The 26,796-nt window shown below is 48.2% G+C and overlaps 1 protein-coding gene across 2 annotated transcripts in view; it reads left to right on the forward strand.

Moving 5' to 3' along the window:
- Window positions 1-26,509, forward strand: part of PPP1R16B (protein phosphatase 1 regulatory subunit 16B) — a 121,293-nt gene extending 94,784 nt beyond the window's left edge. The window contains exons 5-11 of one of the 2 annotated variants that reach the window (XM_028828411.2): window positions 2,908-3,011; window positions 4,995-5,119; window positions 8,262-8,387; window positions 9,274-9,349; window positions 10,117-10,246; window positions 10,339-10,507; window positions 21,634-26,509. In XM_028828411.2, the coding sequence (XP_028684244.1) occupies window positions 2,908-3,011; window positions 4,995-5,119; window positions 8,262-8,387; window positions 9,274-9,349; window positions 10,117-10,246; window positions 10,339-10,507; window positions 21,634-22,143 (1,240 nt within the window). In that variant the 3' untranslated portion in view covers window positions 22,144-26,509. The remainder of the gene's footprint in view (window positions 1-2,907; window positions 3,012-4,994; window positions 5,120-8,261; window positions 8,388-9,273; window positions 9,350-10,116; window positions 10,247-10,338; window positions 10,508-21,633) is intronic. The other variant, XM_077951810.1, reaches the window with a different exon arrangement.
- Window positions 26,510-26,796: the final 287 nt, after the last annotated feature.

The following is a 26,796-nucleotide window of genomic DNA, read 5'->3' on the forward strand; positions in this document are numbered from 1 at the left end:
TTAGCCATACTAGTAGGTGTGAGGTGGTCTCTCACTGTGGTTTTGATTTGTATTTTTCTATTGATGAGTGATGTTGAGCATCTTTTCATGTGCCCATTGTCCATCTGTATATCTTCTTTGGAGAAATGTCTATTCAAGTCCTTTGTCCATGTTTGAATTGGGTTGGGTTTTTGTCATTGAATTTTAGGATTTCTCTATGTATTCTGGAGATGAATCCCTTATCAGATAGATGTAATGTTTTCTCCCATTCTATGGGTTGTCTTTTTAACTCTGTTGGTTGTGGCTTTTGCTGCACAAAATTTTTAAATTTTCACAACGTCCAATTTATCTACTTTTCCTTTTGTTGCCTGTGCCTTTGATGTCATATCCAAGAAATCACTGCCAAATCCACTGTCGTGGAGCTTTTGTTCTATGTTTTCTCCTAAGAGTTTTACAGTTTTAAGTCTTTCATTTAGGTCATGGATCCAGTTTGATTTAAATCTTATATATGATATTGGGTAAGGACCTACTTCATTCTTTTGCATATGGATATCCAATTTTCCTACGCCATCTGTTGGAAAGATGATTGGTCTTTTCTCCATTGAATGGCCTTGGTACCCTGTCTGAAATCATTTAACTGTATATGTGAGGGTTTGTTTCTGGACTCTATTCTATTTTATTGATCTGTATATTTGTCTTTATGCCAGTCCCACACTGTTTTGATGCTAGAGTTTTGGAGTTTGTTTTGAAATCAGGAAATGTGAGTCCGCCAGCTTCGTTCTTCTTTTTCAGGGTTATGTTGGCTATTCAGGTTCCTTGAGATTCCCTATGAATTTTAGAATAAGCTATTCTAGTCTGCAAAAAAAATCACTGAAGAGCTGGGCGTGGTGGTTGACACCTGTAATCCCAGCACTTTGGGAGGCCGAGGTGGACAGACCACTTGAGGCCAGGAGTTCGAGACCAGCCTGGCCAACATAGTGAAGCCCTGTGTCTCCTAAAAATTAAAAAATTAGCTGGGCGTGGTGGTGCATGCCTGTAATCCCAGCTACTCAGGAGGCTTAGGCAGGAGAATTGCTTGAACCTGAGAGGCAGAGGTTGCAGTGAGCTGAGTTCGAGCCACTACATACCAGCCTGGGTGATGGAGCAAGACCTTGTCTCAAAACAACAACAACAACAACAACAACAACAAAAATCATTGTGATTCTTAAAAGTAATAGCAAGAACCACAATTACTTTTGCACCAACCTAAATAATAATTGGTATTACCCAGAGTTAGGCACTGGGCACACAGGGATGCAGAAGTCCTGGGGAGCCAGGAAGAAAGCCAGGGGGTTTAAGTACCAGAGTTGAGATAGAGCCAGACCAGGGGACTGATCATCTGAGGGCAGGGAGTCAGAGAGAGTGGCCAAGGGCAGGTAGCCTTTTGCACTGGTCTTGGCAGAGCAGCAGGAGCCCATCGTTGGCTCCCGCGGGGATGGAGATGACAGTACTGCTGCCCCAGCTCAGAGAGCTGGATGAACTTGCTCTGGGGCGTACAAGAGCTCAGAGAAGTCACAGTGGAGGGCTGTTAGGCCACAGGACTGGATGGTGGCCCATGCCTACATCTCTGAGGGGAACCTGAGTATGGTTAATTCTGCTAGGAGCTTCAGGCAGTCACAGCCTGATCAGTGATGGTGCCAAGAGGACACGGAAAGTGGTGCCAGCCTGGGTCAGTGGGTCCCAAAGCTGATCGGTATTACAATCACCTGGGGCATGGGTTTAAAACACAGATTCCCATGCCCTAACCCAAGGACTTTTTCAGGAGGGCTGGAGTGAAGCCCACCCAAAATGCTGCATTTTATTCCCATGGTCCGCAGGTAGTTCTGCCACAGGGCATCCAGGGCCATTCTCAGGAACCACTGGCCCAAAGGGCAAATTCTTCCAGGGAGTCCCAAGTCTCCATTCTTCTACCTCTGTCCTATCAGCCTTTTGAGTAGGGACTTGGAGGAGGTGGAATGTAACTGAGGGTGTTTCTGCATATGGGCAAAAAATGAAATAGAACATGGAGAAGTAAAAAGAACTAATATGAGAAGTTTAAGTCTGGACTCTACTGTATCCAAGCTGTGTGACCTTAGACAAGTGACCGAACCTGTCTGAGTCTTTTTGTTGTTGTTGTTTTTTAGACCGAGTCTTGCTCTATCGCCCAGGCTGGAGTGCAGTGGCGTGATCTTGGCTCACTGCAACCTCCGCCTCCCGGGTTCAAGCAATTCTTATGTCTCAGCCTCCTGAATAGCTGGGATTACAGGCTCCCACCACCACACCCCGTTAATTTTTGTGTTTGTAGTAGAGACAGGGTTTCACTATGTTGGCTAGGCTGGTATCGAACTCCTGACCTCAGATGATCCACCCCCCTCGGCCTCCCAAAGTGCTGGGATTACAGGCGTGAGCCACTGTGCCCAGTCATGTCTGAGTCTTTGTTTCTCCTTGCATGAGATGGGGCCAACAATATTAACCTGAGCTATTATGAGGGTTAAATAAAAGGATGCCTGCAAAAGGGGCTTAGATCAGGCTTGGCTCTAAGCAAGTGCCTGGTAAGTGATGCTGCTGCCATTCATGCGATTTTTATTATTGTCACCAGGAGGACTTTTATATCTGTCCCTAAGTCCCTGCCTGCTGGTTCAACAGAGTGAAAGGCTTAGGGAGGTCTCCTGGGATAGCTGTCCTGGGACTTTGGTCTCTTCCCACCTAGGGCCCTGGGATCCTGCAGCCGTCGTGCTCTTGGACTGTGTGTCAAGCAGATCCAAGGATCATCTTGCTGGGGTACACCTTGGTAGGGTTTTGAGTGCCGGGTTGTACAGTAGGATTGCAGGTGAGAGGCCAGAGGGCAGAGGCAGCTAGACCAATCCTAGCCACACCTACTTGGCCCTCACCCTGCCTCTTTCTCTGCAGTGGGGCCGACTTGCTTGCTGTCAACTCGGATGGGAACATGCCATATGACCTCTGCGAGGATGAACCCACCCTGGATGTCATCGAGACCTGCATGGCATACCAGGGTAAGGGAGGGCAGCCCGCTATGAAGTGAGCACAGCACAGAGTTGCAGAGAGCGTCTCTTAAATCAGTACAGGCGAACAGATTAGCTACTCATCGGCCCGCCTTGTGCGCCGCGCTCGGTGAATAGGATGGGTCCTCATTCATATCCTTATCTGTGTGATTGTCAAGAGCAGGACGTGAGAGGACCCTGGAAAATGTGCTGCGCAGAAGGGAGGTATTGATCTCATTTGTGTCACCCACACACGCAGATGGCCGCAGCTGGACTTGTCTTCATCAGCTGTGACAATTTGATTCAATAAACATTCACCGTAAAGATATATTTCTATGTGGGACAATAATAAAGTCAAGAACACTGGAGGGTGCCTGCTCTGTGCCAGGCACCACACTGGCTGCCAGGGGCCCAGATAAACAAGATGTGGGCTGTTCTTAACTCACAAATGAGGTTCAGAGAGGAAACAAATGCAGCAATGAGAGACCTGCGTGCCCCCAGCACCCCACAGACAGGCCTCTGAAGTGCCACCTCCTTGGAAATATGTCACACACCCCAGATCCTCAGCTGCAGCTGCAGTCTTGCCCTGGCCCTGCCCTCGTGTCCCCCACAGAGCCACAGTAACCATGATTTAATCTCCTGTTCCCTGCACCCAGCTCTTCCTATTCATCTCCCATGGAGATTCTTAACCATTTTTTGTGCCAATCTGGTGACTCTATGGACCCCTTCTCAGAATAATGTTTTTATTTTTTTGAGATGGAGTCTTGCTGTATCCCCCAGGCTGGAGTGCAATGGCACAATCTCAGCTCACTGCACCCTCTGCCTCCCAGGTTCAAGTGATTCACTTGCCTCAGCCTCCCAAGTAGCTGGGATTACAGGCGTGCGCCATCATGCCCAGCTAATTTTTGTATTTTTAGTAGAGCAGGGTTTCACCATGTTGGCCAGGCTGGTCTCGAACTCCTGACCTCAGGTGATCTGCCTGCCTCAGCCTCCCAAAGTGTTGAGATTACAGGCGTGAGCCCCCGTGACTGTCTGGAATAATGTTTTTAAATAGTTATAAAATTATAGGATTATAAAGGAAGCCAATTATATTAAAGCATAACTACCAAAATATTTTTCAATGTGTTAGATAGAAACTTCATTAATTCATTAAACAATAAGATAACAGGATATGAAAATAGCTATAGTATCTGTTGGTAACAAAGTCACAAGCACTGCTAGCACTACTGTGGGTTTTGCTTACATTCTAATGGTAGGGAATGCTAAATTTCATTTAAAGCTTAGTCAAAATAAACGTGTGATTTTATTTCCTCCTTTTGTAGACCTCTCCTGAACTCGATCGAAGAGTGCTTGGTCTAATGCATCTTTTTACGGAGCATGTCATCCTCTCGTTAAATACTATTCGTAGCTGTCAGTAACACACTTTTAAGACAGGAATGGGATTCGGGCTATACAATGTCTCTCTGTGCCCCCTACCTCAACTGACTCAGCTCTCCACTTGAAAGTAATACATTCATTTATTCAGTCGTTCTGCAACTAAAATTGATTGAGCATTGTGCCAGGTGCTACAGACACAACTGTGGTTAAGACGAAGGAAACTAACAGAGACCCTGGTCAGATAGGGCGGTCAGTAGAGGCCAGTTTAGGAGATGATCCAGTCCAGGACCTAAAGAACAAGACAGAGGCAGCCATCTGAGCAGTTGGAGGTGTGTAGGTGGATGGTAGGGACTTTCGGGTAGAAGAACAGCATATGCAAAGCAGCTGACATGAATCCAGTGCCTAGTGGGTGCCAGGCAGGAATGCCCTTGCTCTGTGGGCCAGTGCATGGTGCCTATGCTCATCAGGCCTGAAGACAATGATCTATGGGCATGTCTGCATGCCCCCTTGACTGGCGTACCCTAGGGTACAAGAACCATGCCTCCTCGTCTGCCTTCCCCTCCCCTCTGGGGTCCTAGGCCTGAGGGTGCTAAATAAATCCCCTCTTTCCCACTGCAGGCATCACCCAAGAGAAAATCAATGAGATGCGGGCAGCTCCTGAGCAGCAGATGATTGCGGACATCCACTGCATGATTGCAGCAGGCCAGGACCTGGACTGGATAGATGCCCAGGGTGCCACACTGGTGAGGAGATGGGCCAGTGCCAAAACCAAAACCAGCTAGGTCCAAAGTGGGCCAGCAACTGGTGGGAACCAACCCTGTACCCTTGGGGCCTGTCTGTGACCTTGGACCTCCTCGAGAATCCTTTTGGGCCAGGATTGCCCCTGGATAGGGAGGGTCAGCAGAGCAGGGCTCAGCCTCTTTGAGAACCTGGCCTGTCTCTGGGCTGGGCTTGGTGGCTCACACCTGTAGTCCCAGCTACTTGGGAGGCTGAGGGAGGATCACATGCGCCCGGGAATTTGAGTTTGGGCTGTGATTGCACCAGTGCACTCTAGCCTGGGTGACAGAGCAAGACTTTGTCTTTAATAAACAAACAAACAAAAAAGAATCCAGCCACTCTCAAGTGGGGCTTGGAGTTAGGAGCCTAGATGGGAGGCCTGGCTCCCACCTGTTCACCACCTGCTCTGTCTCCAAGATACTCCTTTACCCAAGGCTTCAGGTGTCCATCTTAAGCTCCTTATTTCCCTCTCCTCTAATGACCTCCTCTATTAAGGACTGGTGTCACCATTCACCCACTCACCCATGCTTTCTTGCTTTGCACTGTCCATTCCTCTGCCTTAGTGTCTCCTCTCCCACCCTAGCACCCACTGCCTTGCCTCATCAGCTCCTCTGTTATTACTGCAATAGCCTCTCCTTTGGGTTCCCTGACTTCCATCCATCCATCCATCGAACCATCCATCCATCCATCCATCCATCCATCCATCCATCCATCCATCCATCTATCCATCCATCCAGTCAACACACAGTTATGAGCATCTCCTCTGTGCCACATACTTTACTAGACCCTGGAGACAGAGAACAATGGGACCTTCTTCTCTCTCAAGTTTGCCTGGTTAACTCCACTCATCCTTGCAGCTCAAGTGTCAATGACTTAGGAAAACCTCCCTGGCCACTCCTCATAGGCTCTCAGAGCACACTGCAGGCTAATATTGGGAGGTCTACTTCTGCAGCCTGTAAATCAAAATTCAGAGCATGGCTGTGGCAGCCTACCCCGCTGATCGGGGTGCGGGTGCCCTGTCCCAGGCTTAGGTTCCATGCTGGTCATAAGCACTTAGCAGTCTCGGGATCTCAAGCTCACTAGGTAGGGCTCAGCAGTACCAGGTATCCTCACCGCCCCTCAGGCCTGACCTGGCAGCCTAGGTGTGATAAGTGGGCTTCTTCCACCTGCTTCCTGAGCTCTCACATCTGTTTTGTGCCCATTTCTATTACTTGGGTGCCTGCTTGAATTACCTGCTCAGCCTAGCACTCAAGAATGGGATCAGGTAGGAGGACTGACTGTTTCTGTCTGAAGTCAAGGTCAGGCTGCACTAGGGCATACCCACTCTTATTGCAGCTCTACTGGGGCTGTGACTGGGTCTTCAAGACAGAGGGATCTTCTCTTCCTGGGCTGGGGCTGGCCTCAGGGTGGCCCCACCCCCATGGACCAGGCACATACTAGGTCTCAGGTCTTCCCAGTAAAGTGGAGATCATAGTGTCTTCCTCATCTTCCTCACAGTGTTGTTAGGAGCATTAAATGAGATTCTGTGTGAAAGTGCTTAGCACAGTCTGTAAATTCTCAATGTATGTTAGCAATGACCATTATTTTTACTAATAATGCCACTATTCCACTCATACCTTTTAATTTCCAGCCAAGTATTGAGGTTTGCAATGTCGTACTGGCCAGCAGGTATCATTCTCTACAACTGGCAAGAATCAAACATTTATAAATCAGATAATTAATTTTCACATTATACCCTTGGTTTTTCAAGTTGGAAAACAAAACAAAACAAAAAACAAAGAAACAAAAACCATCCACTGACCAGAGCTTTAAGCAACTTTGTCCCAGGATGAGGGAGCATCTGACCATCAGGGCTGTATTTGGAAGGATCACTTCCTGAGGCCATGCCTTCTTTGTCCCTCTGACTCTCCGGCCCCAGACCTCAGGTCCGCTGAGGCTCTCTGGCTTCCTCCCAGCCAGTCTTCTGCTGACCACCTTGGATTCTCACTTCTCTCTCTCATCTTGGCTGGACAGTTGATGTCTTTCTGCCTTATTTCCTTCTCCCTCATTCATTCTCATGGTCATCACTTAGGGCTTTCTAAGAATTTGAATCCCTTACTGAGTGTTCATTATGGGCTAAGCACTTTATGTATTTTGGGGGCAGATTGAACAAGCATGACAACTGAGGTCTGCCAGGCAGTGACTGAAGGCCTTGAATGGGATCACAGTCCCTTATTGGATGTATTATCTATTGCTCCATGACAAACTACCCCACAATGTAGCATCTTAAAACAATAATAAATATTTATTGTCTCATATGGTTTCTTTGAGTCAGAGAGTTAGGAACAGCTTAACTGGATGGCTCTGGCTTGGTGGCTGTCATGATATTGCAATCAAGATGTTGCAATATTGTTGAGACTACTGGGGCTGCAGTCTCATCTGAAGGCTTGACTGGTGCTGCAGGATCCACTTCCAAGGTGGCTCACTCACATGGCTGGCAAGTTAGTGCTGGCTGTTGGCAGGAGGCCTCAGTTTCTCACCTCTCCTTGAGGCTTAGGACCTCTCCTTGAGGCTTCTAGAGCGTCCTCACAACATAGTGGCTGCCTCCTTCTAGAGTAATTGATCCAAGACAATGTAAAGTAGAAGCAGCAATGCCTTTTATGCCCTAGCCTCAGAAATCACACATCGTCACTCACTTCACAATATCCTATTTGTTAGAAGTGAGTCACTCAATCTGGCCCACATTCAAGGTGAGAACAGTCGGGCTCCATCTTCTAAAGGAAGCTGTATCAAAGAATTTGTAGACATGTTTAAAAATCACCATATTGAACCTCAGAGACCCCTTCTTCAGGGCTCAGTGCACAGTAGGGGCTCAGTAAATGCTGTTGCTTTAACCACATGGATGCCAAGACCAACCACATGGGAGAAGAATTCAGCTCTCTACCTTTCTTTCTAGGTCCATATTTCAGACTTAATAATCCTCTGCAATGTGACTGGTATTTCCATCTCATTCTATTCCATTCTATTGGCCCCAAGGATGCTGTGGGGCTTGGGTGGGGGTAAGGGCTAGCCTACCTTCAATGTGGGACTGATCCCCTAGGGAATGCTTACTTCTTTCCTCTTCTCCAGCTGCACATAGCTGGAGCCAATGGATACCTGAGGGCAGCTGAGCTCCTCCTGGATCATGGAGTACGTGTGGATGTGAAGGACTGGGATGGCTGGGAGCCCCTGCACGCAGCTGCCTTCTGGGGACAGGTAGTTCTCACCCACAGGGCTGTGGGGGAAGCCGGCACAGGGCTAACCTGCTAACATCAAGTTTTTTGGGCTGGCAATTGGTTTCAAAGAACATAAGACTTTAAGGCTTAAGGTGTTGACTATAGCTCATATGTGGGATATGAAAAGGCCTAGGGAGTTTGCAAAAACATTGGACAAATTGTGTTCTTTTTTTAAATTATTATTATTATTCTTTTTTTAAATTTTTTGAGCAAGAGTCTTGCTCTGTTGCCCAGGCTGGTGGAGTGCAGTGGCGCAATCTCAGTTCACTGCAACCTCCGTTTCCTGGGTTCAAGCAATTCTCCTGCCTCAGCCTCCTGAGTAACTGGGATTACAGGCGTGTGCCACCATGCCCAGCTAATTTTTTTGTATTTTTAGTAGAGACGGGGTTTCACCATGTTGGTCAGGCTGGTCTCAAACTCCTGACCTCAGGTGATCTGCCCGCCTCAACCTCCCAAAGTGCTGGGATTACAGGCGTGAGCCACCGTGCCCGGCTGACAAGTTGTGTTCTAATAGGATGGTAATCAGATTTGCCAAATAAGAAAATTTCCAGCATTTTTGCCCCCAGTAGTTTCTCCATTTGTTTCCAGACACAAAACTCTGATTGTCACTTATACCTAGTCCCTCCTTAGATACCTGCCAGCTCTAGAGTTACAGCCAACTCTTTCTTCTCCCTCTTCTTGGTGTGGCCCAGGCATTGCATCTGTCTGGATTCCCCCCATGGCTCTAGCATGCAGGCCTTCCCTGGAAATCAACTTTGTCCCACCATTCTTTGGGTCACATCCTAAGAGGTCTTGGACACTCTCTCCACCTCCTAGGCTTTCTGAGCTCTGGGCAGGGGGACACTGAGCTTCTTCCTGTGTTTCAGATGCAGATGGCAGAGCTATTGGTGTCCCATGGAGCTAGTCTCAGTGCAAGGACATCCATGGATGAGATGCCAATAGGTGAGTCCAGCACAACAGCTGGTGTGCACAAATAGACAGTTATCAATTTTTTGATGGGTAGAGGGAGAAATAGATAAATATATGGTTGTATAGACTGATGGATTGGTGTATAGATAGACAGATGGATTAATTAATGGATGGTAGATGAATGGACAGATGGACAGATGAAGGGATAGATGGATAAATGGATGAATGGATGGATGAGAGGGGTACATGGGTAGATATTATGAGGTATGGTTGACTGGATGGGTGGGTGGGTGGATGGATGGATGAATAGATAGAAGAATAAGTGGATGAGTGGGTAAAGGATGAATCTGAATAGATGGCTCTTTCAGCAGTGGGTAGATAGCTGGATGAAGGGGTTAAGTAGAATAGATAGGAGTATGTAGCTTTCTTAGCATTTTTGCATAATTTATTGCTTGGGCTATGTGGGGTACCTGCTTATTTCCCTCATTACTTCTGTCAATGAAGACTTGAGGACTCTTCTTGGAGACTATCAAAGAGGAACATGAATCCCTCGGTCATAGCTGGGAACCTTAGGAATTGTGACTGTGCCCAGAACCTGGGTTTCCCATTCTTATAATCCTCTAAGGTTTGGGTTGCAGCCCAGGAACTTAGGCTGGCATTGTTTGCTTCCCTCCCTGCATGCCCCAAAAGATGCTTGGAGTTTTCATTGGGTTGGGGTGGTAGCTCGTCTGGTCTGGAGCACCCTCTTGGGCCACAGGTCCTGGCCCTGTCCCCCACAACAGACTCCTCTGCCCCTTCAGACCTGTGCGAGGAGGAAGAGTTCAAGGTCCTGCTGCTGGAGCTAAAACACAAGCATGACGTGATCATGAAGTCACAGCTGAGGCACAAGTCATCCTTGAGCCGGAGGACATCCAGCGCAGGCAGCCGTGGGTGAGTCCAGGGCAGGGCAGCCAAGGGTCCCCGTGCGTGCTCCTGCCTGTGGCGCCTGGGTGCAGCCTCCAGCACCCACTTTGTCCTCTCAGGAAGGTGGTGCGTCGAGCCAGCCTGTCGGACAGGACCAACCTGTACAGAAAGGAGTATGAGGGAGAGGCCATCCTGTGGCAGCAGCGGAGTGCAGCCGAGGATCAGCGGACCTCCACCTACAACGGGGACATCAGGGAGACCAGGACAGACCAAGAGAATAAGGACCCTGTGAGTGGCCTCACTCTCTGCCCCAGTGTCAGCCACTGCAATGGGAGGAGAACAGGGCCAAGCCTGGCCTTGCCTCTTCAACTGAGAGCCTTCAGAGGGAAGTAGCCAGGCACTGCCCTTAAACTAGCATATCCAGTCTGATGGTGGTGGCTACTGTAGTTCAGCCAGCAGTTTCAGTCTGATGCTGGTGGCTGCTGTAGTTAAAGAGGTGATCAGGGAGCGTGTTAGAGGCTGAGCTGGGTGCTTTGGCACACAGGTGCGTCTCCTAATTGACAGGGGGTGAGTGTCCGCTATGTGCCTAGCTATGCTCCAGCACACCTAGCAGTAGGCTTCCCAGAAGAGAGCTTCAATAGGGCAGTCACCCAGGAGCTGAGGGAGCTACAACTTCTTTTTCAGGAAATATAACAAGATATTGAGAATTGTGTTTATCAGAACATGCTTTTTGAAAAATGGAGTAGGATCCTAGTAGGACCTCTGAGAAGCCTGCTCCTGTAGCAGCCAATGGTCCTTTAAGCTTTAAGCTGCTTTCCTAAGGGAACACATATTCATTTCTGGTGGTTGCTTTGAGAAATTTTCACAAACTGGATGGCTTAACACGGTGGAAATTTATTCTGTCTCCGTTCTGAAAGCCAGAAGTCTAAAATCAAGGTGACACAGCGTTGGTTCCCTCTGAGGGCTCTCAAGGAGATTCTGTTCCATAGCTCTGTGAGCTTCTGGTGGCTCAGGCATTCTTTGGCTTTTGCTAGCATGATTCTAGTCTCTGCTTCTATCGCCACATGACATTCTTCTTTGTGTGTGTGTGTGTGTATTTTCTCTTTTTATTTTTATTTTATTGGATTTTTTTTTTTTTTTTTTTTTGAGACAGGGTCTTGCTCTGTTACTCAGGCAATGGCATGATTATAGATCACTGAAGACTCCAACTCATGGGCTTAAGCGATCCTCCCACCTCAGCTTCCCAAGTAGCTGGGACTATAGGTGGGAGCCATCATGCCTGGCTAATTTTTAAATTTCTTGTAGAGATGAGGTCTTGCTATGTTGCCCAGGTTGGTCTCAAACTTAGCCTCAAGCAATCCTCCCACCTTGGCTTCCCAAAGTATCGAGATTACAGGTTTGAGCCACTGTACCTAGCCTGTTTTTTCCTCTTATAAGGACACCAGTCATTGGATTGGAGCCCATGCCAATCCAGTATGACCTAATCTTAATTTAATTTATTACACCTGCAAATACCTATTTCCAGATAAAGTCACATTTGGAGGTTCCAGGTAGACATGAATTTTTGAGGGACACTACTTAACCCAGAACCAACACACTCAGCATGGCTGCTTTATTGCTGAGTGGAGTGAACAAGTTTGGGGCTGGAGTGGAATTGCTGAGGACGAGGGAGAAGCTAACTGTACCAGAGGTGGTCTGCCATTTTTGTTCTTCCACCACACCATGAACAGATGAAAACATGCCTAGAGAGTTTAGCTTTGCTGGGATGCAATTGATTAGCTACCCAGCATGCCCACGTGTCTCAGAGGGACCCTGCTTCCCAGCATGAACAGTGAGGTCACCTACTGTCTGTCTCACCAGGAGGTGTGAAGGTGCCTGCCCAAGGGGAGGCCACATCAAAGCCACCAGCTGGTGATGGAGAGGGCACATAGGGAAGCTTTGTTCTGCCTGGCCCCTTAGTCTGAGGATTGGTGAGAAAAGAGACATAGATCAAGATCAAATCACATTTCAGATGTCTCCCAGCTGTGCTTTATTTATTTTTCCTTTGTGATTGTGGTGTAACTTAAGTATGGTAAAGCAGACAAACCTTTTTTTTTTTTTTTTTTAATGATATGGAGCCTTGCATGTTACCCAGGCTGGAGTGCAGTGGTGTGATTTCAGCTCACTGCAACCTCTGCCTCACGGGTTCAAGTGATCCTCCTGCCTCAGCCTCCCCAGTAGTTGGGATTACTAGTGCCCACCACGACACCTGCTGGATTTTTGTATTTTTAGTAGAGATGGGGTTTCACCACGTTGGCCAGGCTGGTTTTGAAGTTCTGACCTCAAACAATCCGCCCACCTGGACCTCCCAAAGTCTGGGCTTACAGATGTGAGCCACCATGCCTGGCCAAGTAGACAAATCTTAAATGAGATTTTCAACAAACTTTTACAAATGTACACACTCAGATGAATTCATAGAGCATTTTCATCATCCATGTTCTCTCTCTGTCGTTTCCCCCACTCCAAATGTAGCCACTATCTAACTTTGAGTTCTAAAGATTAGTTTTGTATATGCATATGAATAGACACTGTAGTTTGTCTTCTTTTATGTCTGGCTTTTTTAACATCTGTGAGAGTCACCCACGTTGTGGCATATAGCAGTAGTTCTGTTTTTGTTTTTTGTTTTTGTTTTTTTTTTTGAGACAGGAGTTCACTCTGTTGTCTGGGCTGGAGTTCAGTGGTGTGATCCTAGCTCACTGCAGCCTTGACCTCTCGGGATCAAGTGATCCTTCCACCTCAGCTTCTTGGGTAGCTGGGACTATAGGTATGCACCAACATGCCTGGCTAATTAAAAAAAATTTTTTTGGCCGGGTGCCGTGGCTCATGCCTGTAATCCCAGACTTTGGAAGGCCAAGGCGGGTGGATCACAAGGTCAAGAGATTGAGACCGGCCGGGCGCGGTGGCTCAAGCCTGTAATCCCAGCACTTTGGGAGGCCGAGACGGGCGGATCACGAGGTCAGGAGATCAAGACCATCCTGGCTAACACGGTGAAACCCCATCTCTACTAAAAAGTACAAAAAACTAGCCGGGTGAGGTGGCGGGCGCCTGTAGTCCCAGCTACTCAGGAGGCTGAGGCAGGAGAATGGCGTGAACCCGGGAGGCGGAGCTTGCAGTGAGCTGAGATCTGGCCACTGCACCCCAGCCTGGGCGACAGAGCGAGACTGCGTCTCAAAAAAAAAAAAAAAAAAAAAAAGAGATTGAGACCATCCTAGCCAACATGGTGAAACCCCGTCTCTACTAAAAATACAGAAATTAACTGGGCATAGTGGTGGGCACGTGTAATCCCAGCTACTCAGGAGGCTGAGGCAGGAGAATCCCTTGAACCCGGGAGGTGGAGGTTGCTGTGAGCCAAGATTGAGCCACCGCACTTCAGCCTGGGGACAGAGTGAGACTTTGTCTCAAAACAAAACAAAACAAAACAGAAAATTTTTTTTAGAGATAGAATCTTGCTATGTTACCCAGGCTGCTCTCAAACACCTGAACTCAAATGATCCTCATATCCCAGTCTCCCTGGCCTCATTCTGTTGTTTTTTTTTTTTTTTTTTTTTTTTTTGAGATGAAGTCTCGCTCTGTCACCCAGGCTGGAGCACAGTGGCGTGATCTTGGCTCACTGCAAGCTCCGCCTCCCGGATTCACGCCATTCTCCTGCTCAGCTTCCCTAGTAGTTGGGACTACAGGCGCCCGCCACCTCGCCCGGCTAATGTTTTGTATTTTTAGTAGAGACGGGGTTTCACTGTGTTAGCCAGGATGGTCTCGATCTCCTGACCTCGTGATCCACCCGACTCGGCCTCCCAAAGTCCTGGGATTACAGGCGTGAGCCGACGCGCCTGGCTCCCTCATTCTTTTTTATTGCTTTCTAGAATTCGGTCGTTTGAATATTAAAATTTACATATCCATTCTCCTTTTTTTTTTTTTTTTTTGAGACAGAGTCTCGCTTTGTCACCCAAGCTAGAGTGCAGTGGCATGCTCTCGGCTCACTACAACCTCCGCCTTCCAGGTTCAAGCGATTCTCCTGCCTCAGCCTCCTGAGTAGCTGGGAATACAGGTGCGTGCCACCACGCCCGGCTAATTTTTATATTTTTAGTAGAGACAAGGTTTCGCCATATTGGCCAGGCTGGTCTTGAATTCCTGACCTCAAATGATCCACCCTCCTCGGCCTCCCAAAGTGTTGGTATTACAGTGAGCCACTGCTCTTGGCCTCCATTCTCCTTTTGGTGGACATTTGGGTTTCTTGTTTCTGGCCACTGTGAATAAAACTGCTATAAACATTTTCGTGCATGTCTTTCAGTGGACATAAGCGCTATTTTGTGTTGGGAATATACCCAGGAACACAGTGGGAGTCACAGGTAGGCATATGTTTAGCTTTAGTGGATACTACCAAGCAGTTTTCCAAGGTGCTTTGTACCTGTCTGCTTTCCCATGGCAGAGTGTTTCTTGCCAACTCTTGGTATAGTCAGTCTTTTTTTTTTTTTTTTTTTTTGCTACAGAGTTTCGCTCTTGTTGCCCAGGCTGGAGTGCAACGTCACCATCTTGGCTCACTGCAATCTCTGCCTCCCGGGTTCAAGTGACTCTCCTGCCTCAGCCTCCCAAGTAGCTGAGATTACAGGCACCTGCCACCATGCCCAGCTAATTTTTGTGTTTTAGTAGAGATGGGGTTTCACCATGTTAGGGTGGGAATTCTCAAAGCATGGTGCCCAGACCAGCAACATCAGCACACCTGGGAACTTGTTAGAAATGCAGATTTTGGCTGGGCACAGTGGCTCACACCTGTAACCCCAAAACTGAGGGAGGCTGAGGTGGGAGGATCTCCTGAGCCTAGGAGTTACTGGACAACATAGCAAGACCCTATCTCTGCCACCCCCACCTAAAAAAAAAACAATTAGCTAGGTGTGGTGGTGTGTAGTCTTCGGTCTCATGAGGCTGAGGCAGGAGGATTGCTTGAGTCGAGGAATTCGAGGCTGCAGTGAGCTATGATAGCACCACTGCACTCCAGCCTGGGTGACAGAGTGAGGCCTGGTCTCTGAAAAAAAACCAAAAAGTAAAAATAAATAAATGTAGATTCTCAGGACCCACCCCAGATGTGGCGATACTGCTGCACATAAGAATTTCAGAACCACTTATTTGAGGAATAATTTGTTCAGCCTGACCCCCAAGTCACATTTCTTCCAACGCTGTGGCTGACTTTGGTTCACTGTTTTTTCTTCTTCTTTTTTTTTTTTTTTTCCTGTGAGACAGGGTCTCACTCTGTCGCCCAGGCTGAACTGGAGTGCAGTGGCACGATCTTGGTTCACTGCAGCCTGTACCTCCCAGATTCAAGCAATTCTCCCACCTCAGCCTCCTGAGTAGCTAGGACTATAGGCACCCGCTATCACGCCCGGCTAATTTTTGTGTTTTTTGATAGAAGACGGAATTTCCCCATATTGGCCAAGCTGGTCTCGAACTCCTGACGTTAAGTGATCTGCCTGCCTTGGCCTCCCAGAGTGCTGGGATTACAGGCGTGAGCCAACGTGCCCCTTGTTTTTTAATCTAATGTTTAAGAAGTAGTACAGACAGACTAAATCAGAATCTCAGGAGTTGGGACCTTGGCATTGTATATGTTTGTCGTTGGTTTTTTGTTTGTTTGTTTGTTTGTTTTGAGATGGAGTCTTGCTCTGTGGCCAGGCTGGAGTGCAGTGACTCGATCTTGGCTCACTGCAACCTCTGCCTCGCGGGTTCAAGTGATTCTCCTGCCTCAGCCTCCTGAGTAGCTGGGACTACAGACGCATGCCACCATACCCAGCCAATTTTTGTATTTTTAGTAGAGACAGGGTTTCACCATGCTGGCCAGGATGGTCTCGATCTCTTGACCTCGTGATCTGCCCGCCTCAGCCTCCCAAAGTGCTAGGATTACAGGCATGAGCCATCACGCCCGGCCATGTCGTTGTTTTTCAAACCTAAAGAGAGACTGTTTTTCAAGTGATTGCAGCAGTAAGTAGATTGCTTCGACCACAGAATTGGCAAGGATCTCGCAGGTCAGGGAGAAAGGAGTTCATTTCCTAGGGAGGAAGACAGAGGTTGCAAGGACTGAGGGTCGGGGGTGGGACGAGCAGGTGGTGTAATTGGACAGTTGACCAGGAATGTGTGTCCCATGGTCAGCCCATTTCCAGAAGGGTCTTCAGGAGAGTTTTTCTGCATTGCAGTGCTTGTTTACCCTCAGGGTGAGTCAAAGTCCAGGATCCTGTGGGGAGGGGAGCAGCTTAACTAAAATTTGGTTAAATCATTTACCACTGGGCACGTTGGCTCACGCCTGTAATCCCAGCACTTTGAGAGGCCCAGGTGGGTGGATCATCTGAGGTCAGGAGTTCGAGACCAGCCTGGCCAACATGGTGAAACCCTGTCTCTACTAAAAATAGCCAGGTGTGGTGGCAGGTGCCTGAAATCCCAGCTACTTGGGAGCCTGAGGCAGGAGAATCACTTGAACCTGGGAAGCAGAGGTTGCAGTGAGCCAAGATCGCACCACTGCACTCCAGCCTAGGCAACAGAGTGAGACTCTATCTCAAAAAAAAAAAAAAAAAAAAAAATCATTTAGCAAGCATTTAATTTCAGTTGATAAGTTGACAGTTTAGCTAATCATTGCAGAGAAAAAGAATGAGAATTTGGGGAACTGTGTTTGGGTTGTCCTAGGATAAGGAGGGGTCGTCTGAGCGCTCTGGAAATCCTGTGGGGAAGGGTGATTCTGTGCAGTCAGCCATTCCCCAGAACACGAAAGGTGGGGGTTTCATTTAACCTTCCTGTTTTCCAGTATCTCAGTTCACCATTGCCAAGATGATGTGCCTACCACAAAGGGTGTTCTAGGGTCAGTTGTGTTCTTATTTGCATAGGACTCAGCCCATAATTTGTATCTCATTAAGCATTAGGCAGATAAATATATTTAGAAGTTCCCTGCATCATGAGAAAACCTCTTTCGTCTAACCCACATCCTTCAGGCCGGAGTTAATTCCTCTTCCTTCAGTGCTCTGATTTCTGACACTGGAGATGGATATAGGTGGGTTTTGTTTTGTTTTGTTCAGATGGGGTCTCATTCTGTCACTCAAGCTAGACTGCAGTGGTGTAAATATGGCTCACTGCAGCCTCAACCTCCTGGGCTCAAGTGATCTTCCTGCCCAGCCTCCCATGTAGCTGGGACCACAGGCACGCACCACCATGCCCAGCTAATTTTTAAATTTTTTTGTAGTGATGAGGTCTCACTATGTTGCCCAGGCTGGTCTCCAACTCTCAGGCTGACGCCATCCTCCCAAAGTGCTGGGATGACAGACATGAGCCACTGCACCCAGCAGGGATTTTTTCTTTTTAAACGAATAGATTTTTTTTTCCGAGCAGTTTTAGAACTCTAGAAAAATGAGTGGAAAGTACAGATATTTCCCATATAAACCCCCCTCCACCCTGGTTTCCCCTGTTATTAACAACTCGCATTAGTGTGGTACATATGTTACCACCAATGGGTCAATATTGATACTTTATTGTGAACTAAAGCCCATAGTTTATGTTGGGTTTGCTCTTTGTGCTGTACCTCCTGTGGGTTTTGACAAATGCATAATGTCATGTGTCCGTCATGATAGGGTCACACAGAATGCTCTCGCCAATTGGTTTAAGTGGTTATATTAGACAGCTGAGATTGCGAACAACTGGTTAAAGAGACCAAGTCTATCCCACTAAACAGCCCTGGTGTTCTACTTATGCTTCCTCCCCAAACCCTCGCAACCACTGATCTTCTACTGTTTCCATAGTCTTGCTTTTCCAAAATGGTATATACTTGGAATTATATAATATGTGATGTTTTCAGATTGGTGTTGTATATGGGTTTTTGTTTTGTTTTGTTTTGTTTTTTTTTTGAGATGGAGTCTCACTCTGTTGCCCAGGCTGGAGCGCAATGATACAATCTTGGCTCACTGCAACCTCTGCCTCCTGCTTCAAACAATTATCCTGCCTCAGCCTCTTGAGTAACTGGGATTGGAGGCATGCATCACTGCACCTGTCTAATTTTTGTATTTTTCTTTTAGTAGAGACAAGGTTTCACCATGTTGGCCAGGCAGGTCTTGAACTCCTGACCTCAAGTGATCCATCCACCTCAGCCTCCCAAAGTGCTGGGATTATAAGCGTGAGCCACCGCGCTCGGCCTGTACATGTTTTTAATGGTCTAGATGATGCCAATGTGCATCGAAGATGGGATCAGTGTCTCAGATCTTTGCCACTCTAAACATCAGCAGGAAATTCTTAGAAGTGCCAAATTTCAGGCCCCAACCCTGACCTATTGAATCAGAATACGGATTTTAACAATATCCCTAGGCAACTCACATACACATCGAAGTTTGAGAAGCACTGACTAGGACCACCAAGAAACGGTCTCCGCATGACATGGCATCAGTCTGCCTGCATAGTTCAGAAGGAGCCATTAACAAAAAAAAAAGTGGACTCGGTGGCTCATGCCTGTAATCCCAGTGTTTTGGGAGGCTGAGGTGAGAGGATCACTTGAGACCAGGAGTTCAAGACCAGCCTGTGCAACATAGTGAGGCCCTGACTCTAAAAGGAGAAAGAGAAGAAATACACACTCATAAATGGAAACTTACTAAGGAAAGTGTTCTTTGCCTTATCACATATTACCATATATATATGTTATTATATATATGTGTTATTATATATATGTTAGAAAACTAGATTATGTATATATCTTCGACATCTTTCCATGCCAACTCATGGAGACTTCGTTCATTCTTTTTACAAGCTACAGAACATTCCAATAGAAGTACTGGCCACAATTTCCTGCTTGCCCAGTGATGACTTTTAGGTTTTGCACTAATGAGAGAGAAAATCTGGGAAATAGGCTTGCTGGTGCAAAGTATATAATCTTTTCTAAAAAATTATTATCATTATTATTATTATTATTATTTTTGAGACGGAGTCTCACTCTGCCGCCCAGGCTGGAGTGCAGTGGCCGGATCTCAGCTCACTGCAAGCTCCGCATCCTGGGTTTACGCCATTCTCCTGCCTCAGCCTCCCAAGTAGCTGGGACTACAGGTGCCCGCCACGTCACCCGGCTATTTTTTTTTTTTTTTTTTTTGTATTTTTAGTAGAGACGGGGTTTCACCGTGTTAGCCAGGATGGTCTCGATCTCCTGACCTCGTGATCCACCCGTCTCAGCCTCCCAAAGTGCTGGAATTACAGGCTTGAGCCACCGCGCCAGGCCTATTTATTTATTTATTTATTTATTTATTTATTTATTTTACTGAAGAGCTGGGGAGAGAAGAAAGGAAAAAAAGAAAAAAAATTTCACTGAAGGATGATGCAAAATTGTCCATCAAAAAGACTGTAGCAATTTACATTCTCACTCATTTCCCTATACCCCTGCCAACACTGAGTAATAACACACTTTAAAGATATTTGTCAATGTGATATCTAAAAGTGATATTTTGTTGTTTTAATTTTTATATTATTAACGATGTGTGAGGATGAATACTTTTTTCCAATGCCATGTATATCTATATATTTTGCTGTGGGCTGCATATTAGTATCCTCTGCCTACTATTTTTATTGGGTAGGTAGTTTTTTTTTTTTTTTTTGAGACGGAGTCTCGCTCTGTTGCCCAGGCTGGAGTGCAGTGGTACGATCTCGGCTCAAGCTCTGCCTCCCAGGTTCACGCCATTCTCCTGCCTCAGCCTCCTGAGTAGCTGGGACTACAGGCACCCGTCACCATACCCGGCTAATTTTTTGTATTTTTAGTAGAGACGGGGTTTCACTGTGTTAGCCAGGATGGTCTCGATCTCCTGACCCCGTGATCCACCCACCTCGGCCTCCCAAAGTGCTGGGATTACAGGCGTGAGCCACCACTCCCGGTCTGGGTAGGTAGTCTTTTAAAAATTGACTTTTGGCTGGGCATGGTGGCTCATGCTTGCAATCTCTGCATTTTGGGAAGCCGAGGAGTGTGGATCACTTGAGGTCAAGAGTTCAAGATCAGCCTGGCCAGCATGGTGAAACCCCGTCTCTATAAAAACATGAAAATTAGCTGGGTGTGGTGGTGTGCACCTGTAATCCCAGCTACTCGGGAGGCTGAGGTGGGAGAATTGCTTGAACGCGGGAGGCAGAGGTTGTGGTGAGCGAGATTGCGCCACTGCTCCACTCTAGCGTAAGAGACAGAGCAGGACTCCGTTTAAAAAAAAAAAAAAAAAAAAAAAGGCCGGGCGTGGTGGCTCAAGCCTGTAATCCCAGCACTTTGGGAGGCCGAGACGGGCGGATCACGAGGTCAGGCGATTGAGACCATCCTGTCTAACACGGTGAAACCCCGTCTCTACTAAAAAAAAAAAAAAATACAAAAAACTAGCCGGGCGAGGTGGCGGGCGCCTGTAGTCCCAGCTACTCGGGAGGCTGAGGCAGGAGAATGGCGTAAACTCGGGAGGCGGAGCTTGCAGTGAGCTGAGATCCGGCCACAGCACTCCAGCCTGGGCGACGGAGCGAGACTCCGCCTCAAAAACAAAACAAAACAAAACAAAACAAAAAACTTTGAAGAGTTCTTTATACTTTTTGAAAATTACTCTCTTTTCTGTCGTATATGTTGAAAATATTTTTCTAGTTTCTTCATGTGTCTTTTGACCTTGTTCCTTGTTCATGGTGATTTTTGCTGTGCTTTAAATGTTATTGTCGCTTGTATCTATTTTTTAGTTTATAGTTTTTAGGAAGCAGCTACTTTTCAAACTCTTGTTATCCAAGGATTATTGGGTATACAGGGTCCCTGGGTAAGAATCTTTGTGAGACATGCTTCAAATACAGAGGAAGGATACAAGTGACTGAAAAACCCAACTAAAATGGACTTACACACAAGGAATTTATTGGCTTATGCAACTGAAAAGTCTGGGCCTGGAAGGATCCTGGGCTTCAAATGTGTCATTGGGATGCAGTCTCTCTTAGTTTTCCTTCATGTCAACTTCACTTGCAAGCAGACCCTTCAACATAATATCTCCCCAGCCCTCAGCTTACATCATTCTTACTACCCACAGTTCCTACAGAAACTTCTCTTTCCCAGTTGTTCTCGCAGAAGTCCCAGGGTTGCTTCACTGAAGCAATTTCAGTTAAGAACTCATCCCTGGGCCAATCCCGGTAGTGAAATATGTTGACTGGCTAGGCCTTAGGTCATGATCCAGGCCCTGGAGCAAGACCAGGGGTCAGTCAGCTCTACAAAAATTCATAGACTGGGGGTTCCCCAAAGGACAACCCTGGCCCCAATACCCAGAGAGGGAAAACAGATAGGGGAAAGGTCTAAAGAATAATGCCCTCAGCAGAGAGACAGGTGGATAGTAGGTTCAGATCTTCCAGCCAGCTGGTAATGTTGTCCTTCTCACTCGCAGAACCCCAGGCTGGAGAAGCCAGTGCTACTCTCCGAATTTCCTACCAAGATCCCACGAGGTGAATTGGACATGCCTGTTGAGAATGGCCTCCGGGCTCCGGTCAGTGCCTACCAGTATGCACTGGCCAATGGCGATGTCTGGAAGGTGCATGAGGTGCCCGACTACAGCATGGCCTATGGCAACCCTGGCGTGGCTGACGCCACCCCGCCCTGGAGCAGCTACAAGGAGCAGAGCCCTCAGACGCTTCTGGAGCTGAAGCGGCAGCGGGCTGCAGCCAAGCTGCTCAGCCACCCCTTCCTTAGCACCCACCTGGGCAGCAGCATGGCCAGGACGGGCGAGAGTAGCAGTGAAGGCAAGGCCCCCTTGATCGGAGGCAGAACTTCACCGTACAGCAGCAATGGGACCTCGGTATATTACACGGTCACCAGCGGAGATCCCCCACTTTTAAAGTTCAAGGCCCCCATAGAGGAGATGGAGGAGAAGGTGCATGGCTGTTGCCGTATCTCCTAGTCTCCGTGTGATGGAGGAGGGAGATGCCTGGAGAGGGGCTCCTGGAATCCAGGCCAGCCCGACAGCCCTGGCTGGGGAGGTGTCATAGGGCAGCTGGGGAGAGGTGGGCTCTGCTTTTCAGAGGAACTCAGACCCCAGCCCTCACCTGGCTGCCCATAGCATCCCATGTCCCATGTCCCATGGTTCTGCTTCCTGCTGCATCGTCTGCCATCTGACACAAGGCCCGTCATGGCCTCCTGGCTCACTCTGCTGTCTGATCTTGGGAGGGTGGGCTTGAGATCCCAGCTCTATTCTTGGTATAAAGGCTTCTCCGGATCAGTATGTGCATGTCACATCAACACACACACACACACACAGACACACACGCACACCCAAGCTCGATCAGTGTGTGTAGGAATGACATACCTGGGCTCAGGGGAAGCAAGGGGGCTTAGAATGTATGGGGTATTCCCAAAAGGATGGAAATTAAGACTCAGAGTCTCATTACCACTGCCAATGTGGCTTTAGCAGGGGAGGGGACCTGCTAAGCTGAGACCCATAGTCCTGCTCAGAGTCATCCCAAGGTCTGGGCCACCAGCCACACCTGACAGGAGCGAGAAGTCCTCGCTGTGTTCAGAGGGAGCCAGGAACCTACATGGGTAGATGAGATGGACACAGACCTGCTCCCTGCAGCCTTGTTGAGAGCCACACTTCTACCCATGCCAGGAGCCAGCTGTATGACCATCCAGGGATAAAGGGGGAAAACCAGGTGATTCCATTTCTGGAATCAACCAAATCATGTTTTCCTCTTGGATGGAAGTGCCAAAGGCAGAAGGGTGTGGGAGGGGGACAAGGTCAGTATTTACAAAAGTATATCTGATTTTAAAAATTCCTGCAGTCTGTAAAACTCCTAGAGGGAGGGAGGTATCTGAATTCACTTCTTCTTGCTGATCGTATCATGGTCACTGGGTTTTACTGGCTGGTGCTGGAAAAATGAAGCTAAGTGAGGAGCTTCCATTGGAATGCTTTTCCAGCCAGAGAGGCCAGTTAATTTAAAAAAACAGTCGCTAGTTAACAGTGACAGAGCCCAGCACCCTTGGGTCTTTGTGAATATCCAGACTGTTTCAGCCCAGCCCATCTCAGCCAGCCCTCCTCAGACTGAGCTGTCAGAGCAAGCAATTAGGGGCCAGCCTACCTCCACCTCCCACCCCCATCCACCCCCATCAGTCATGTGTGTGGAGTCAGTGCTCAGGATCCCGGGCCCAGCTTTTGCTTTTCTGGGGATGCTTGGTGAGGCAGATTTGCCAGTCAGCCCTTTTGAGTTCCTGCCTGGCCCAGGGGCTCCCAGCCTGCACTTGCAGGAGTGGTGATGTCCCAAATCTGCGAATCCAGGGTGCACGTGGTCAATATCCCGTCCTGCATTCAGGAGAGCCGTGGTAGGGCCGGAGTTGGGTCTTGCCCAGCTCTGCAGTTTCATAGTCCCAGCCTTCCTGATGCTGGGGAGGGAGGACTGTGAATGGCTGTTCTCCCCTCACTGCTGATTCTCCCAGGACCCCCTTTGGAGTTGCCCATGGCACGGGCACTGCCCACAGGCTCAGCCAGAACCTTTTGGTGCAACCAACAAGCTGCAGGTTGTCCCCTGCTCTGTGCGCCTTTTATTTGTCCTTAAACTACCTCCTTAGAGCTCTGAAGGGGTCCCCTAGGTCCAGATTTTAATCTGGGGAACAGATCTGGGTTCTTTTTAACCCACTTCTTTCTCAGTCTATGAGAAACTTTCCCTGAGGGGCACCTGGGCTAGGGGCTTGGGGCTGGAAGACCATCCCCGCCTTGTGCCACAACTTTTGTCATGGGATCTGCTTTTTGTCATTCTTCATTCTTAGCCCCCTACTGTGGCCCCCACGGCCCCATAACACAGAGAGGAAGCTGGACTTCAGGGAGCCTGAGTGATGCTTTCCCAGGAGCAGAGCGACTGGACCAGAGAGTAGAGGGCCCATGGGAGTGACTGCGCCCTTGGTGGCTGCTGGAAGGGGAGAGGTTCTCAGCATCAGGCCACCTCCACCCCAGTGCCAGGATAGATGTATTCTAGAGTAGAGGTGGAGGCGGCCCAGGAGGCTGAAGACAGGTGCACAGATGCTTCCCACGTCCCTGCCATCTGGGGTGGGCTCTTCAACATCTCAGGCTGTGGCTGGAACAGGACAGGATGATGTAAAACACACGTACCATTGGCTGTAAAACAGTATGAGCCCAGACTGACGCTGAAAGCCCTCATGAGCCGACCTTAGCTACAAGGTAGGGAGTTCTGAGGGAAGCCACGTGCTCCTCAGGAGAGAGCTGGGCAGGTTTTCCGATCTTTTTGCTCAGGGGCCAAACACTGAAGGCATGTGCTGCCCAACCCACTGAGCACCTGAGGCCATTCCCTCCTTTTCCGCATGCCTCCTGCCTCCTGGGCCATTCCTCTCCACCCAGAAGGCTGGGAATCCCAGGTGATTCCCTGACAGGAGCTGACTTCACACACGGGTGACTCTCAGGCATTGGCTCATGTTTTCAGCCAGGGATAAACCATCCCCTCTTGGGGCTTTAAGTCCCTGGGGAGCTTTCCCTGTAGGTCTTCTGAGTGTTGAGAGACAAGTTGGAGACTAACCTCCAATGAATGAGCCGCCGTCATTCATTAATTCACTCACGTAATTTACTGAGTAGCTGCAACATGCCAGCCACTATGTTAGGTTCTGCGGATAAAGGAGGAATAAGACAGAGTCAAGAGAATTGTTCTTTGTGGTTTCTGCCCCTTGGGGATCACAGGCATCAGCAGTCCCATTCAAGTCACCTGAGGCAAAGTGTCTGCATCTTGGTCCAGCGACCCTTTGCTTTTCAGCTCCCAGAATCCTTAGAGTCTGAATTCCTTTAGCTGGGAACAGCTGTCATGGCCACCCCTGGATAACATTTGCCAGCAGTTATAGATGCTGGGTCTCGGGTTCCAGGCAGACATCATCCAGCTCCATCTGGAACTTTCAGTGATAGCTGCCTTCAGCCAGCATCTTTGGGGGACTCTATAATATCAGCTTGAGATCAGTGTCTAGAAGACTGTTTTGCAATTTGCTGCCAAATGCATCTCAGGTTTTTAAAGTCATTGTTTCTTGCTCATGGTGGCTCATTTATTACATAGTCCCCTCACCCCACTAATGGATAATGGGAGGAAAAGTTGCTGCTTCCTTCAGCATCAAAGCCTTTCCCCAGGAATCTGCCTCCCTCCATGGCAGGGGTGGATTCGGGAGCTGGGAGAAACCAGGCAAAGTCAGCCAGATGCCTGGCTCCTGCTGAGACCCAGGTCCTGTGGCAGCTCCTCATTAGATTAAAGGAGACCACTTCCAAAGCAGGTGCTGCATGACTCACCATCATATGCCCCAAACAATTGAAAGTTGGTGGCTATCACCAGACTGTGGGTTTCTGGCGAGTAGCTTAGGGAAGCCGAATAAACTCTAGGCCCAGAGCTACTGAAGACTTCAGGATAGAATTCTCCATCAAATATGCAGCATAAGTAAAACTGCTCTGCACCGTTTGATCCATTTCCAAGGGGCTTAGAAAAGTTAACAAGGGTGTGTACCCTGTCCTGCCCCACCGGTTTGCTGGCTTTGTAATAACATGAGACCATTGTGGTTGTTGGTGTCAGATACCTTTTCATCCTGAGCTCTCTCACCTACCTGCTCTCTCTTCTAGAGCAGGATACTGGGGTACTTTAAGAAGGGTGCTCCTTTCAAGATGCCCAGAAAGACTGTATTTAACTCTTGCTATTTGTAACTTGGGGATGGTCTCCCCTGCCCCAGGGCACATAAGAGCAAAGGGTCCAATGGTCAGTGGATGACTCTGCAAAAGTGACCCCCTGTGCCAGAAGCTATAGCCCTCTCCCCGACAGGACTCTCTTGTTGGCCAGAGGGCCCGCTTCCCATGGGCATTGCAAGTGCCACCGTGCGGGGCCTGGCTCTGCACACCCAGGAAAAGTCTGCAGACCCCCAGCCCTCCGCAATAATTCACCAGACCAGAAGCCACTGATGTACAGAGAACACTTTAAAAAATGTATTTTATGTGAAAAAAAAAAGTTAAAACTCTGTATACTGTATCAGCAGCTTTGTGTAAAAATGGCAATCAAGAGAGTCTAATATATTTAAAACTTTTTTTAAAAAAATCTTCGCGGATCTTTGATATCGTATTGAAGTAACTTCCAGGTAGCCCCTCGCCACGCGGCACCGGTGGGCCTCGGGTCCAAAACCGTGGGTCAGCCACATCCCAAAGGGGGCACATGTCCCTGGAGTTGCTTCCAGATGCCAAGGCCTGTGACGGAATTCGCTGTTAAGAATTTTTAATTAAAATTATTAAATTCCTTTTAATAACACCTGCTAGTGTGAGTGGTTATTGCTGTGAGCTCACTTGAACAGTGCTGACTTGAATTCACAAAGAGGAGGTTTCTGGAATAGAGGGTGGGTGAGGGCTTCTAGTCTCTTCCCCCTTACCCCACCCCTTCCCCACAGAGGGCTTTCCCATGAGGCCCCTGAAGTAGAGGGAGCTTTGGGGGCTCAGACCTGGAGCAGATGTCTCTCCAGACTGGGAGATGGTGAAAACTGATGAATTCAAGAAAAAACTGGTGGTTGGGAATGACCTTCATTCTGTCAAATATTCTCT

This window comes from Macaca mulatta, chromosome 10, assembly GCF_049350105.2.
Source record: "Macaca mulatta isolate MMU2019108-1 chromosome 10, T2T-MMU8v2.0, whole genome shotgun sequence".
Classification (NCBI taxonomy): domain Eukaryota; kingdom Metazoa; phylum Chordata; class Mammalia; order Primates; family Cercopithecidae; genus Macaca; species Macaca mulatta.